Genomic DNA, 14607 nt, shown 5'->3' with positions numbered 1-14607 from the left:
TGTAATGCTGCAGAGGACAGCTGCATGTGAAATGTGACGGAGTGTACTGTGAGTGGAGCGTATCTGTCCACCAGCGTTCAGTGTCCCAATGTTTTTATATGTTGCGTGTGTGAGTGAGTACACTTGCATATTGGTGACACAGCTCTTGTTAAAAGCAGATTTGGTCTGCTTTTCATTAGGGCCATGTTCCCAGTCTGTTTGTTTTCACAGTTTGACACCATGCTTAGATTTAGTTACACATTTCTTTATTCCCCCCATAAGTTGATTAACCAGTGGGCTGGGCTTTATTGAATTGTTTAAAGGGCTACAGACAGATAAAGTGAATATCGCAAAAGAGAGACACAGATATTTGAACTTAGTCATCTTCAGACAAGAAGCAAAATTAAGTTGGTCAAATTACTCATCTTGTCTACCCAATCTGCATGTGCCACCACTTAACCAATATACAATAGGTCTAATTTAGCTCCCTGTTTAAGCCCTGTGTGGGCTCAGGCTCTATACTATCCTAAGAACATTAACAGTGAATCTTACACACTTTGCTTCATTCTTGCCAAGATATGTAAGAAAAAGTAGGTTGCTGTTCTGGGTGGAAAAAGAGCCTTCATATCAAAGAGCCTGAGTTGAGGATTTGTTATTCCTTGTCTTGTTCTTGTTGTTTTTTGTGGCTGTTTTTTCCCTGGCGTTTCCTGACCAGTCCAGCCCAGACTGGAAATCGGCCAGTGTGTTGTTCACGTGTATGTCTATAAGTAGTGGAAGGAGAGACGCTGGCAGTTGAGAGTGCAGGAGAGAGAGGTACAGTAACAGACACACAGGAGCTCTGCATGTTTTCTGAGCTCTATTTACTCTCATGCCAAACAGCACAAGGAAGCAGACCCAGACACTTCCACTCACATTTGTGTGTGTGTGTGTGTGTGTGTGTGTGTGTGTGTGTGTGTCTCGCTCTCTCTCTCTCTCTCTCTCTGTGTTTGTGTGTGTGCCTACACAGAATTCATACTCACATGTTTAATGAAAAGCTGAGCCAGTCTCTCTGGCTCTGCCAAACACTTCTCCAGCTCTCCCAGGAAGTAGCTACAGAGAGAAAATACACACATGCACACACACATGCACAATCATCCCCAAAACGGAAGGTCAGATTTGTCTCCTGACCTATTGTTCCTTTGTCCTCCACTCAGCCACAAAGATAATACTGTGCAAATCACTGTTTGTCTTTCGGTTTGACTGCAACTGGAGCAAACGTACAGTTTTCCAAATGTGGATGAAATGTATTTTTTTAATTAAAAAAATCAGGGACTTACTCTTTATGCCAGTCAAATATTTGATGAATGTTCCCAAAGACAATCTTGTCTTTTCCCTTCATGTCCTCCGGTATACTTGTGGAGTTCATTGTGCCCATGTAGCCCTGCAAGGAAATGAGAGAGCTGCTTACACCCCACACCCCACACCTGGCTCTGAATTACACCAGTAAATATAGCTAGGTTGTTATAACACACGCCATAATCATACACCAGCTATTATTGAGCTTCTTTTAACTTTCAGATGTTTCAGATGGTTCACTCTGAACCAAAATATCTCCAGCTATTTAAGGCACCAGGAGACGGAGCCTCTTGCAACATAATATTCTTCAAGATAATAATTCACAAAATCTGCTTAAGACTGGAGACGGTGGGATGGAAGCAGACCAAAGTGTGGAGGAAAGTGGGGGAATTGTGATGATAAGGATTTAGAGCTCTCTCTGACAGACTGGGTGGATGACTAAGTTCCCTCTTCTCTTTCAGTGCAGAGTGTGTGTTCTGGAAGACTGTGAGGTTTACCTCCACTATGAGCCCCAGGTCTTCCACGTAGTATTTCTCTGTCTCAATAAGCTCCTTCAGTACATACCTTTAAAAACACAAAGGAGGGTTAATGTTAGAGTTATGTGATTTATTTTGCACACTGCAAAAATCTTTTTTTCCTGATAATTTTCCAGAAAGGACATGATATCAATGACTATGCGATTTTTTAGTAATGGAGACTGTTCAACTGGTACAATTTCAATTACATAAATCAAATTTATTAGCGTAATGAGAATTTCAGTCAGCGCACTGCAGATCAGCTGAACATGCAAACATCAGCTGGCTACAGAGCTTTTGCCTACCGTGCTCCCTATTTATGGAATGACCTTCCACTATATGTTAGGGAAGCATGTTCAGAAGATATTTTTAAGTCAAGACTGAAAACCTACTTGTTCTCACATCACCACAGCCTCTCCTAGAATTCATAAATGTAGCAGTCTTTACTTCCTTATTCACTTATTTTTGCTGTTTTTACCCTTCTGTGTTTTATCCTGTGTATTACATTTTTACTCTTTTGTATTTGATCCTATGTATTTTTTGGAAAGTGTAATGATCCATGCTGCATGGTGATTTTGCACTGTAAATAAAATACGATTTGATTTGAAACATGGAACAGAGCATTGCTCACGTTTTACTTTTCTCCGTTTCAGAGCAGCAACCTGCCCTGTAAGGCCTTTTTCACAGCAGACATTTGTCTCGTCAAAGCAGGAAAAGTAATCACATTAACGATGGGTCTGTTCTACTTAAGTGTCCAAGTAAGCCATGACAGTGTGACATTGAACGAGCATCACAACACCAGGACCCTGAAACTAAGGCAGCAAAATGGAGTACAGCTGTCACTGATTTTATTATTCATAGCTGTGCTTTTGTGCAGTGACATGTCATGATGTCAAAGTAAGTTTATTTCTATTGGAATCAGATTGAAATATTCTTACTGCACTGGCAAATATTGGATGATCTGCTGGACTGGCATTTTGTGCAAACATTCATGGTTCCTAAATGATGTAAAAAAAGAAATTGGTAATTGGTGATCCCCTGACTTTTCATTTAGCAGTTTGGATCTTTAAATTGATAAAACACATACATGCTTTTCTCTAAGGCACTCCTCCTTTCCTCCTCAGTGTCAGCCGCGGCTGACCATTGGCTGGAGGTGTCGTCCATCAAGACAGAGCCGCTGTCATCTGGCAGAACACTGGTGGACTGAGTGTCCTGAGGAGACAGAGACATACAGACAGAAAGACAGACAGAGAAAAAGTTCATCAAAGGTCCAGTGGCAGTAATTAGAATCATGTCAGGAATAAAGTATGCAAGGGGAGATAAAGAGCAGGAGAGAGATGATAATGATGCAGGTTGCCAAGGTGACCAGGGAGAGCGGAGAGACACGAGGAACACGAGGAACAGAGACTGAATAATAAGAAGATCCGATTCAGATAGTCACAGTTAATGATCCATGTTATGCATTTCGCCACAGATAGATGGACAGAAAGAGTTGAAAAGAGTTGGAGAGAGCAACAGGCTCCATAGCTGTAGGAGATGACAAATAAAGCTGTGAAGGTTATTGATGGAGTTTTGGCTTTAGAGGAAAGGGAATACAAGTACTGCACACCCACTGGTAAAGCCATTACATTTCTGATTTATGTGTGAATTGATAAATTATATTTTCTTGTTTTGTCACCTGAGGATTCATATACTTGTGTAAATACATCACACAGTATTATTTAAAAAATTATTTCTACAGGACTACAACAGCAACATCAGCGTCAATATTTCTGGCCGCAAATAGAAATGCACATAAGATACACCCAAGGTTACCCTGATCTAATCGATTGTGTTCATGTGTTATATACAGTACATGGCTTCCTTTTCATGTTTTTTCCTGGAATTGATATCATATCCTGTGGGGGTCCTGGTGCAAATATAGAGTCATTGTGCAAACTACTACAAAGCCTGCGAAGAAGAAAATGACCTCCAACTCAATGGCTGCATGCTTTACAACTGCATATGACCCTTATATTTGTGTAACCCATTCCTCTCTCATAATAAGCACACTTTGTATGGTTGTACAATGACTCACCGCCACTGGTCTGTACAATTAAACGTAGTTACAAAGTTTGTCCCTCTGTCTTTAGCCATGTTGTTCTAACATTTATTTTAAAGCCATTCACTCTTTTCTGACTGTGTAAATTTATAGAGACGGCCGTTTGTCTTCAATTAATCTCTGTGTTCCATTGTCCTAGTCAAGCAGAACCTCCCCCCCTTAAACACATGCACAAACCTGCCTGATCCCTCAGGCTCCTCTGGCAGGTGGCTGCCCAATGAAGAAATAAATAAATATATAGATTGGCCCAGGGTTTTTTTGTCCCTTGGCCTTGTTCAACTTGTTCACCTACCTGTCTCCATGATGAACTTGTGAGCGTCTACTAGTTTTGAGCTTTCTGTTCTGTCGCAGTGATGTGTGTGTGAGAGAGCGAGAGAGATACCCCTTACAGGGTGTAAAGAGAGACAGAGAGGCTCCATAAAAACCCTCTCTCCCCCAGCTCATCTTGCCCCGCTAGGAGTTCTCCAGCCTGGCTGACAGGTCTCCTTGGCTCCCTGATCACTTCCAGATGTGTTGTGGCAAAGCGCGCAGGAAAAATTCCCTTCATCTCCCTCTGTTGCGAGTTTTGTTTTTCTACTCAGAAGCACCACGAAACATTGACAACAGATTTGGTCAAAGCTGAGATCATGCCTTTGTGTAGGATCTTTAAAAAATATCACCTTAACAATTTCATCAATCAAGAACGGGGATGTAACTAATTCGTTTTTCTCAAAATCTGAAAAAGCATCTTAAACCTCAAGTTTCAAGTGGAAAGAATATTTTGCTGTTTACATTGTTGTCCAAATGCACAATATTCATCTACTATTCTAGTATTCTTTCTATGTTTAAGTTTTGCACCGCTACTTCAGGGACTAACAAACCACTTACTGTTGGAACACATAAAATGCTGCAAGTAAACAGCATTAATGTGATATTAAAAGGATGTTCATATTAAGAAATGTTACTCTTCATGGTTTAAAATGTGATGTTTTTATCACTAGCTGTCAGGCATCATACCCAGGAATATTTGCTGATGCTTGAAACTGTTAATACATCTCCAGCACAGGCATCAGCAATGTCTTATTTTTTAATGGGATGGAGCAGACCTTTCAAAGGGCCCATCAATCCTTAGACATGCCAGTACAAATCAAAGGTGTGGTTCTGTGCCAAGGAGGAACATAGTTACACAGTGCTGAAAACTGCAATTTCACAGCACTGTTTCCAGTGTGGCTTTGGAGAGACCTCACAGTAACACCACCACTCGTTTCCTTTGGCCATTTCTTTTCCTGTTTTACTGAGAAACTGTTCCTAACTTGTTCTTTACATATCTGTGGGTCGAGATGACAGACCGTACAAACTGTGTTCAGCTGCTGACATACAATCACATGAACCTTCCATTGACCAAGAAACAGTAAACATTTCATTTAAAACAATGTTCTGCTACAGTTGTAAAATAAGAGACAATGGTATGAAGAAAAGGAAAAAAACAACAATGTAACGCTGGACATGTGGCCACCGAAGGTGGGATAGAGAGACAGATGACTGACCTACATAATTTAATCTCTCTACCCCACCACCCCCCTTCTCTAGAAAGATTGGCAGTAAAAACACCAAAGCGCTGACCTCATCCCTCTGATGTAATCGAATTAATGGCTCTTGATGTGTTGTTGAGACTGAAATTAGGATTTAAGTGCAGTGGTGTCGATTCACCAACAGGAGACACTCCACTACGCTCAAATGCATTATTGTTATTGTTTCGCTGGATATTGATGGGGCTCAGGCACTGCTGATTCATGCAATATAACTGCTGCTCATGCAAATCCCAGTTTCTGCATGATTCCGTCTCACAGTAAAAAGGGACACTCTGAACACTGAGACGCTCGTTTGCCTACGAGCAACTGACTCAGACTGTTTTATGAAGAAATGAAAGCGTATGTGCACACATAGTGTTCTTTGTCACTTCACAGAAGTGGAGTCATCTTTCATCACATCTGGCGTTTCATGCTATTTCCTTTTTATCTCCAGGCATGTCTTTTTGTAACATGTCGAATGTGAGTCATGCATCACACAGGTCACTGTCTACTCTGCCCTGTTGTCTTCTGGTGCATCGATCTGCTCTGAGAGAGCCTTGTATTCATTTAGACTCCCTTACGTGTGTGTGCACATGTGTGTGTGCTATGCCTGCATGGCTCATGTGTGGTTGCAGAATGCAGCGCTCCTGTGCGCATCTGTGTGTTTGTTTTGCTTGATAGTTGAGATCCGCCAGCAGCAGGAGGGTTAGTCATTTCCAGATCTGGCTGGAGGACCATGGAGACAAACAGTACTGATATCACATCCCTGCCAGGCTGGGTGCTCACTGAGAACCTCTTGGAGACTGTCTACAGTAAACTGTGAGCTAAAATTAACTATAAATGACTTTAGTCCCTAAAGTCAATCTCATTATGGCTAACCGTTGATTCTATAAAACAGAAGGGTACACTCAGGTTTTTTTCACATCATTTCAAAATTACTACTTGCATTTAAGACAGAAACATAGGCTGCTTGATGTTACTTCTCTGTGACAACAGTAATATGTGGTGACAACAGGTCAGGCAGTGTTAATTGTACAGTATACCGTGCAGACAGACCTGGTTGTTTGGCAGAGACGTGCAGCCAATCAGCGAGTCAGTTATGTAGCTAGGGGACTGTAGTGTAGCCGGGGACAGGTCCTCGGGGCTCGCCAGGCCATCTTTCCACTCCTGGAACACATACACACAAAGACACATGTCCACAGTGTCAGAATGACACCATGTAAACATGATGCAAAATGTCTGTAGCAGGCTCCTGCATTTGGGCACACAGAGACATGCACAGACACACAAGCATCTGCACAACAGCAAAAGAGAGCACATGAATCACAAAACATGGTGGCGTGAGTTCCTGCAGGCTGATGTTATATAACAACATCACCATCTTCCATGATATTTAATCTGCTAGAAACTCTACATCAAACCAGTGTCTCTTGATCCACCTAATGTAAACAAGCTACAGTCAGGATGTTAGCTTTAGTTTGTATTTATATAAGATTGAACATTTGCATGTTCACTTAAGAACCAGTTTATAAGACGGCCTTGGGAATAATTCCACTTGATGAGTTTACTTATGAGGTGAGTTTGAAGCAGCATGCAATACCTTGTTTGATTAGTTCATCTGACCAAGCACCAGTGGTGGAATGTAACTAACTAGACATTTATTCAAGTACTGTACTTAAGTACAATTTTGAAGTACTTGTACTTAACTTGATTATTTCTATTAATTCAACTTAATACTACATTTTACTTTTACTCCACTACATTTTGGAAGCTAATATTGTACTTTTTACTCCAATCCATTTATTTAACGACATTAATTACTAGTTACTTTGCAGATTCAGATTGTTAATACAAAATATAAATCAAGTAATAAATTATGATGTATTATTATTAATTAAGCTACCCTGCAGTATATAAAGTAGTCCAAATTAGCCTACCTCTACCAGCTACAACATTAGTGATGCTTACAGATTAACGTATCACTAATTATAATCCTTTAATATAACATATTGTTCTGAAATGGGCCATTCTGCTTATTGAGTGCTTATTCTTTGGTACCTTCGATTTATTGTGACGCTAATAAAAAGTTATGGCAGGCAAAGAAGCATGTTTTGTTATATTTGTTAAAAATCTCTTTACATCCCGACAGCAATCAATAAATTAAAGAGGTGGTATTATGCTTTTTGGCTTATCCCCTCTCCTTTATTGAGCTATATATCTTTTTTGTCAAAGTCCAGCCCAAAGGGAGTTCTGATTGGTCAGAGAGTATCGTCACTATTCACTGCATCATCATTGCGCCAGACAGAGGCCAGCAACAGAAAGTTTTATATTTTACAGTTTTCATATGGAATTTCATCATTAAATCCACTTCTGAGAAGTTTTGAGGTGAGAAATCAGCTGTGTAGATTTCAAATATTGACAGTTTTACGAGAAGTAATGGCGGAACAAAAATGTGCTTGAATATTTTCGGAGTTGCTTGTGCCAACCCGCAGGAGGAGCTTGTGAGGCCGGCCAGCCGCCAGCTGACAGAGCCCTCTGCTCGCACCGTCACACAGACCACTGCAGCAACAACGGCAGAGGAAAATACAGCTGGAAGGTTTTCATACCGCTTATCTGTCTTTACATTCTGAGGAATGTTGAAACGTTTTAACTTAAAAAAGAGAAAGCTGTGTGGGTCGCTGGTGTGTGAGTCATCGCATTGAACATTACGTTGCGGCAGTTGTGTGTGGCGTCGCTATGACGACAAGCTACGTTCTATCTCTGGGAACTGTCTGCAATGGAAAACGGAGCAGGGCCGAGTAGAGTCGAGTCTATCGATTTGCGCTATGGTAGCATTTTTTGGCAAGGCAGCATAGATTGTCGGAACACCAGCAACAGTTCAACGTTTAGTCCTAAAAGACAATGCAACTCCGACTCTGTTTGGGCCTGGAAATTCACAATCACAACCTGTAAGTATGCTTTATTGGTTGTGAATTATATTTAAAATAAACACGGCAATGTAACTTCACAGACTGTTCAAGTGCGGAGTTGTTGTAAACGTTGGCTAACACAGCTAAAGTTATAGCTATAATGCTAATGTTGCACCCGATGTGAAAGCTACTGAGCAAACGTTCAAATTGTTTGGCCAATTTTTATGTAAAATTGAGTTGAAATATGGTGATTTTTTTAGTGGTTTATGGTAAGATGTGGAACAATGATGTTGTGTGGTTGTGGACTTGTGAGTTACTTATACCATCTGCTAGGTTACGGTCGCAGTCTGGAGCGGCTTTGATTTGGATCACACTACCTTGTTTCTTATGACCCGCCCTTCTCTGCTTGGCTAGTAGTCCTTACCTAGGAGCTGCGCATGTGCAACTCCCAACAAAGATTTTGTACAAGTAAGATGCATCACTCTGTAGCTCAAGAGCGGAGCGTACAACACACAGGATGAAAAGAGGAGCTGCAGCAATGTGTAGTATGAGAAAAATATGGTGTTTTAAAGATTTTAAAAATGAAAATGAGCATAATAACACCTCTTTAAATGCTCTGACACAAAAATGAATGAAATCAGGTATCTGTGGCTGTTGCAGGACTGTAATATAATAACAGCCAATCATTTAATTTGATCCAAATGAAACCTACCTACCTACCTGCACGCACTCTGCCCGTGCACTTACTGTGCATAAAAATGTGATTTAGGGGAGTGACTTTGGAGGGAGGCCTGAAGAGATGGGGTGGGATTTTCTCAGTTGGAGAAAATCCCACCCCATCTCTTTCTTCAACGTTAGCTAGGGTAAGTTTTAAGCAAGATGTTGAATTCAGGACTTTTACTTGTATTCTTACAATGTGGCATTGAAACCTTTAGCTAAGTAAAAGATCTGACTTTATTCTTCCGCCACTGCTCACCAGTTCTCTGTGGGTGACAGGTAGGATGGTGAGTGTGTCATCAGGCCTTAGAGGACTGCCTAGGTCCTGGCTGTGGCTGTGGGGCGGAAGAGGTGGAGGCTTCCCTTCAAGTTTGCGGACCTGAAGCTCCCCTTTGGCGGAGGCCCCAGCACTGAGTTTGCGGACAGGGTTTGTGAGCCATTTCTTCAGGGTGCTCACAGAGCGTCTGGAGCCCGGGGAGCTGGGGGCAGAGCTACCTGATGCCTGAGGAGGTAGCGATGCCACAGAGGTGGAGATGCTGCCCTCGCTGCCTGCTGCCGAGTATGAGTCTGGAGAGAAGAGACAGGGAGAGAAACAGAGAGCAGAAGGTTATCGGTAAAGCATTGCATGTCTGAGGGTGCAATAACATGGAGGTCAACTGATAGTGATAAATAAGGGTTTAATGGGTCAAAGGCCAGAGTGCACCCTGACTCTCTGCTTTCAGACTTCGACAGTCAATTAATCAATTAATCTATGGGCGAAAAAAACAGCTATAAAAGAGCACTTTGTTTAAAGGAATAGAACTGATTGACCATTAAATAAGGGCAGCAGGGCTGGAGGCAGACGACACCAAGAGAGAGGAGGTAAAGAGAGAAATAAAACAAAGGCTGGATAGAAATAGCCTTCCTCTTCAAACACAGCTGTGCAGCTGTGAGCCGCATCATAAAAGACATACTGTTCTGTTTATGTCAAGCAGACTGTGGTTTTTATATTTGAGCTGTGCATCCAATCACATGACCAGCTCACACTATGATCCAAGGCAGACAGCAGAGGTCCGGATGGCAGATGTTTAATGTGAAAAATACAGTTAAAAGCCAGCTGTGGCGCAATGATGTCAGGAGGACATGGGAAGTGGACTGGGACTGGACATCCACTTTACTGTTGTTGTTGTTTTTTTCTGTCTTGTCCTCCATTCCCATCCTGCCTCTACACCCAGCCCTACCACCCTTCCTCCTGCCTTCCTCTGAACTGTGTGCCTGGAGTGTGATCTGTTGTGTGCAAACGCAGTTCTGTCATGCCTCCCATCCATCTTCTTGCCCTCAACCTGACCTCTGACCTTTGATCACCACTCTTGTACATATGGGGAAACACTTCTTCCTGCTAAGGCTCATCACAATGGCTTATTATTGTTCAAAGGCAATAATATTTCACACCGATTGCCACCTCAGTGTGACAAAGTTGATGGATAAACTACATGACTCACCTTTACTTTCCTAGAAAATACACCACAAAAAAGTTGGCATTAAGTTTGTGAATTTGTTATGCATTTGTTTATAGGAAAACAACTCTGGCCTCATTTTAGTGCAAGCCGCAGAGGAAGATCTTATCACTGTACTCAGCAGTAAAACCCAGACCGCGGGGGCCACACTGACACAAGCGCAGCCCTTTTTGTGAGTGCACCGTCGTCAAAGGCAAAGGCAGAATAAATTCACAATCCCCTAAGTGTTCGTACTTAAACATTTGAGCTTTTCTTCACACTTTCTTCATTCATTTACTTTCCCACAGAAACACAATAGTAGCCACTGCATTGATCAATGAAAACAAGCTGTGCAAAAATGTCCCATTCTCTCCAGTGCACAGACCTCAGCCACAGTGTTTGGATAAATGGCTAACCCCAGAACAAAACAACTCACGTTCAAGACATCACATTGCTGCCAGTGCATACATGGTTGGGTAAAATACATCCTGTGTGGGATCCTAGCTACTAACAAAAAACCTCAAACTTATCTATTTGTGTATTTTCACCACAGAAACAGTATTTCCTCTGTAATCTTTATCTGGAATGGGTGGCCAATTTCCCCATCCTCTCCTCTGCGACTCCCACCCCCCATCCACATGAAAGACTGGAGGGTGTAAGGAGATCTGAGCCTGGCATGATGGGAGGGAGGGGTTGAACCGAGGGAAGAGACGAGGAGCAGAAAGGGGTACAGAGAAGGGAGATGGCTAAACCCTGCAGTGAATAGACGGAAACTTTGATCAAACACTGGATGTCCAGAGACAGTAAGACCGTATAAAAAAGAAGCAAGTTCAAGCCTTTGCCTTTTGTTAAATGTCTTAGCTGTAGAAGATAATAAGATTTAATTATCTGAAAGCTATTTTATTCATGGCCGGTGCTGATTAGTGTAAAGCATACACAAATCTCTGAGGGTCCCTAGCTAGAGACAAGAGAAAGGATGTGAAAATGAGGCTCAACTCATGTGATAACCCCAAGCCCAGCTGCTCTGACCTCTAACAAAGGTGGCCTAGAGGTTTGTGTTTCCCAGTGTCCCCTGCTCAGGTTAAGTCAGGCCAGGCTTTCGGGGTCATAGTGCAGAGACACAACCAGTAACACAGTTTCTAACCAGCTCCAGACATCAGCAGAGATAGCATATCAAAAAAACGGAGGAAGAGAGACTGACACATTATCTGTGCCTGGAAGCAATTAAAAGTGAGTGGAGACAGCAGTGCGGCTTCATGATTTGAAACCCTACGTCAGAATGACACAGTGGCTCTGTCAAATGTACAGATTTACAACGTGCAGAGTGTACATAATTTACTGCTTTTATAATGAAGATCATTACATCTGTATCTGTCACCATGGCAACTCTGCAGTTCCCCCACTGATCGCTGGGTATATGGGTCGGATTCCCTGTTGACCCTGGAAAGCTTTATCTCTTTGTTGCTATGAAACCTATACAAGCCATTACAGGGACATCTATAACAGCTTTTGTTTTTCACAGTAACAGTATAACAGGAAACTGTAATACACAAAGGGGGATGATGAGCTTCCCCCCAGAGCAACATGCCTCCACAAGATGAGAGGAACTGATACCATTACACCTACTCAGTGGAAATTGGGGAAAAAAACAATCCTTCCCACTCTCCCTTGCAGAATGCTAATAGTGCCCTGTGACATTCATCTCCATAATGGCGCAGCTAAGAAAAGATTACCCAGGCTGATTTTGTTAATGCAACTTGACTATTGTTTATATGCTTGCAATAATTAACAGTTGAAGGCACAGGGCAACAGGACTGCATTAAGCTGGCCCGATCTGTGGTGATCAGTTAATGCTGGGCTTTCACCAGTCGCCCACTCACTGTCTGAAAAGCTGAGCAGCGGCCGGGTGGGAGGTTTGCCCAAAATGTTGCTGTACTGTGTAACTTCAGAGCCGAGTGGGTTTCTGCTGCAAAGAAGTTCCAGACTTTCTCTGGGTGCTGTTCACTCACAATAGTGAAGTTTGAAGTTTGTAGTCATTGCCTAAGAGGGCAACTTAAGAGAGTCTAATTTAAGTCTATGGTTCACTTATCCATAATGCGATTAGATCACACACAAAGGGATCAATCAACTTATTCTTTCAGTACTGATAAGCAGCAACTTTTTTCTCTCTCACTATATCAAGTATTTGACTCCACGACTTGCTTTCATTCATCATTTTAGGGCAGAAACTAATAATTATTTTCTTAGTTTCATTAAGGATTAATGTGCTGCTTGTCATCTCAATTAAATGATTAATTGTGTGTGTAAAACTTTGAAAAATGGCCATCAAAATTTCCTGGAGGCCGAGGAGATGTCATCAAATGTCGTCTCAAAAATATTCACTTTAATGTAAGACAAGGAAAAGTAGAAAATGGTTAAAGCAGCAACCGACAAATATTTGGCATTTTTGCTTGAAAATTTACTTAAACAATTAATTGCTTATCGAAATACTTGTTGAATAATTCATTAATTCAGGTAATTAATTAAATGTGTTGCCTGATTATTGCATTTTTAAATCATTTGATGCTCATCTGTCCTTTTCATGTGGTTTACAGTGTCTGCTCATCAAAGTTCCAAATTTAATCGCTGATTAAATGAATTATCCATCTTGCACACAAGCTTGCCCAGTCATGTGGAAAGGGGAAAACATCGGATTCAATATTCTCATGAGGTTCGCTAAGGGTTGGATTATACATATGAGGCTGGTTATGATTGAATAAAGAGTGCATTTCCTGGCAATTTATGTTGAAAACTAGGGAGAGAAAATAAGGGCAAATTACAACAGGCAAAGCAGCCTCAAGTTTGTGGATGAACAATGTGGATGGATGTGCTGTAAGCGTTGGTCCCCCTAAAGAAGTTTGGTCCAACTCCCCTTTATTGATCAGTTGATAAGTGAGTGCTGCTGAGCCAACAAATCAGGCTAAAAGCGTTGGCTGTAATGGAGCAAACTTGTTCCAGCCGCTCCCCCTCCAGAGATTTCTGTCAATCCTATGGCCTCTTGGGACCATATCAGCAATTTAGGCATCGGGAGACACTGCCAATACACAAATAACAGCCAGACATGCAGGTGCCCACACACTTTCACATACACATAAATGGCATATGCACTTTTTTTCTCCAGGGTAGCTGTCCAGATGGGTGGCAAGCATCAGAGACAGGTGACCTGCTGGTCACCACAGTACCAAACATGTCAAAGGTCCAGTTGGGTTGAAGAGACTCTTAGAGCTGGCAATCAGTGCCAGCACCTCACAGACCACAACCTCGGGGGTCTGAGAGTGTGGCGGTCAACACACAGGCATCAGACACCCGCCTGCGTCATCACTATCAACTCAAAAAGCAACACCATGCTTATCTTCTCTGTTCTCGCTCTCTACCTTTCATTGCCCTCCCCATCTACTGCTCTTTAGCCCAGGCTCTACTTGTATATTACATTTCACCCACTCAGAGGAAATGGACACTCTCACCATTAACAAGTGCACTCAGACATTCACATGTGCCGACTGAAAGACCTGTTCGAAAATGAGGCACTTAGTACCTGAAGCATTTGACCGGAAACCCTCTAGCTGTCCTCTGACGAACTGAGGCTTTTTACTGTAAAACATTTAAAATCTAACTGTATTTTTAGACTTTCTGAAACTCCTCACTTTTATTCTCATTATATTTCATCATGTCACCCTCAGGCTGGCTTATGTGTACTTCGTTTGTGCTGCTGCTGATTAATAAATCCTGGCACTTGGCTGTTCTCTCTTTCTCCTGTCCTCCCTCTTCCCGGCCACTTCATCTTCATACCTTCAACTCCGCAACGTGTCCCTCCCTTTTTTACTCTGCCACCCTTTTTTTGGACTCTGACCCTCTCTTCCCCTCTCTGCACTGCAGTGTTTTTTAGACTTTGGCTGGGTCCTGCCCCGGGATCAGGATACAGAGCTCCCTCCTCTGATGCAATGCCCCAAAGCTGCTGAGACCAGCACAAGCTTGCAAAACCAACTG

The 14607-nt window shown here is 42.2% G+C and overlaps 1 protein-coding gene across 1 annotated transcript in view; it reads right to left on the bottom strand.

Annotated features, from left to right (window-relative positions):
• Positions 1-998: 998 nt before the first annotated feature.
• Positions 999-14607, bottom strand: part of LOC119919302 (rho guanine nucleotide exchange factor 25-like) — a gene marked incomplete at its 3' end in the record, with an annotated part of 35849 nt that continues 22240 nt past the window's right edge. Inside the window, 6 exon segments of the mRNA XM_038739715.1 lie at positions 999-1068; positions 1296-1399; positions 1812-1878; positions 2917-3041; positions 6537-6647; positions 9366-9673. Coding sequence (XP_038595643.1) covers positions 999-1068; positions 1296-1399; positions 1812-1878; positions 2917-3041; positions 6537-6647; positions 9366-9673 — 785 coding nt within the window.

The sequence above is a fragment of the Micropterus salmoides genome, unplaced genomic scaffold (genome assembly GCF_014851395.1).
Source record: "Micropterus salmoides isolate LMB-PRFRI ecotype aquatic unplaced genomic scaffold, ASM1485139v1 Ms_hic_scaffold_2654, whole genome shotgun sequence".
Lineage (NCBI taxonomy): Eukaryota > Metazoa > Chordata > Actinopteri > Centrarchiformes > Centrarchidae > Micropterus > Micropterus salmoides.
The sequence above is the reverse complement of the archived record's forward strand: the minus strand, read 5'-3'. Positions and strand labels throughout refer to the sequence as shown.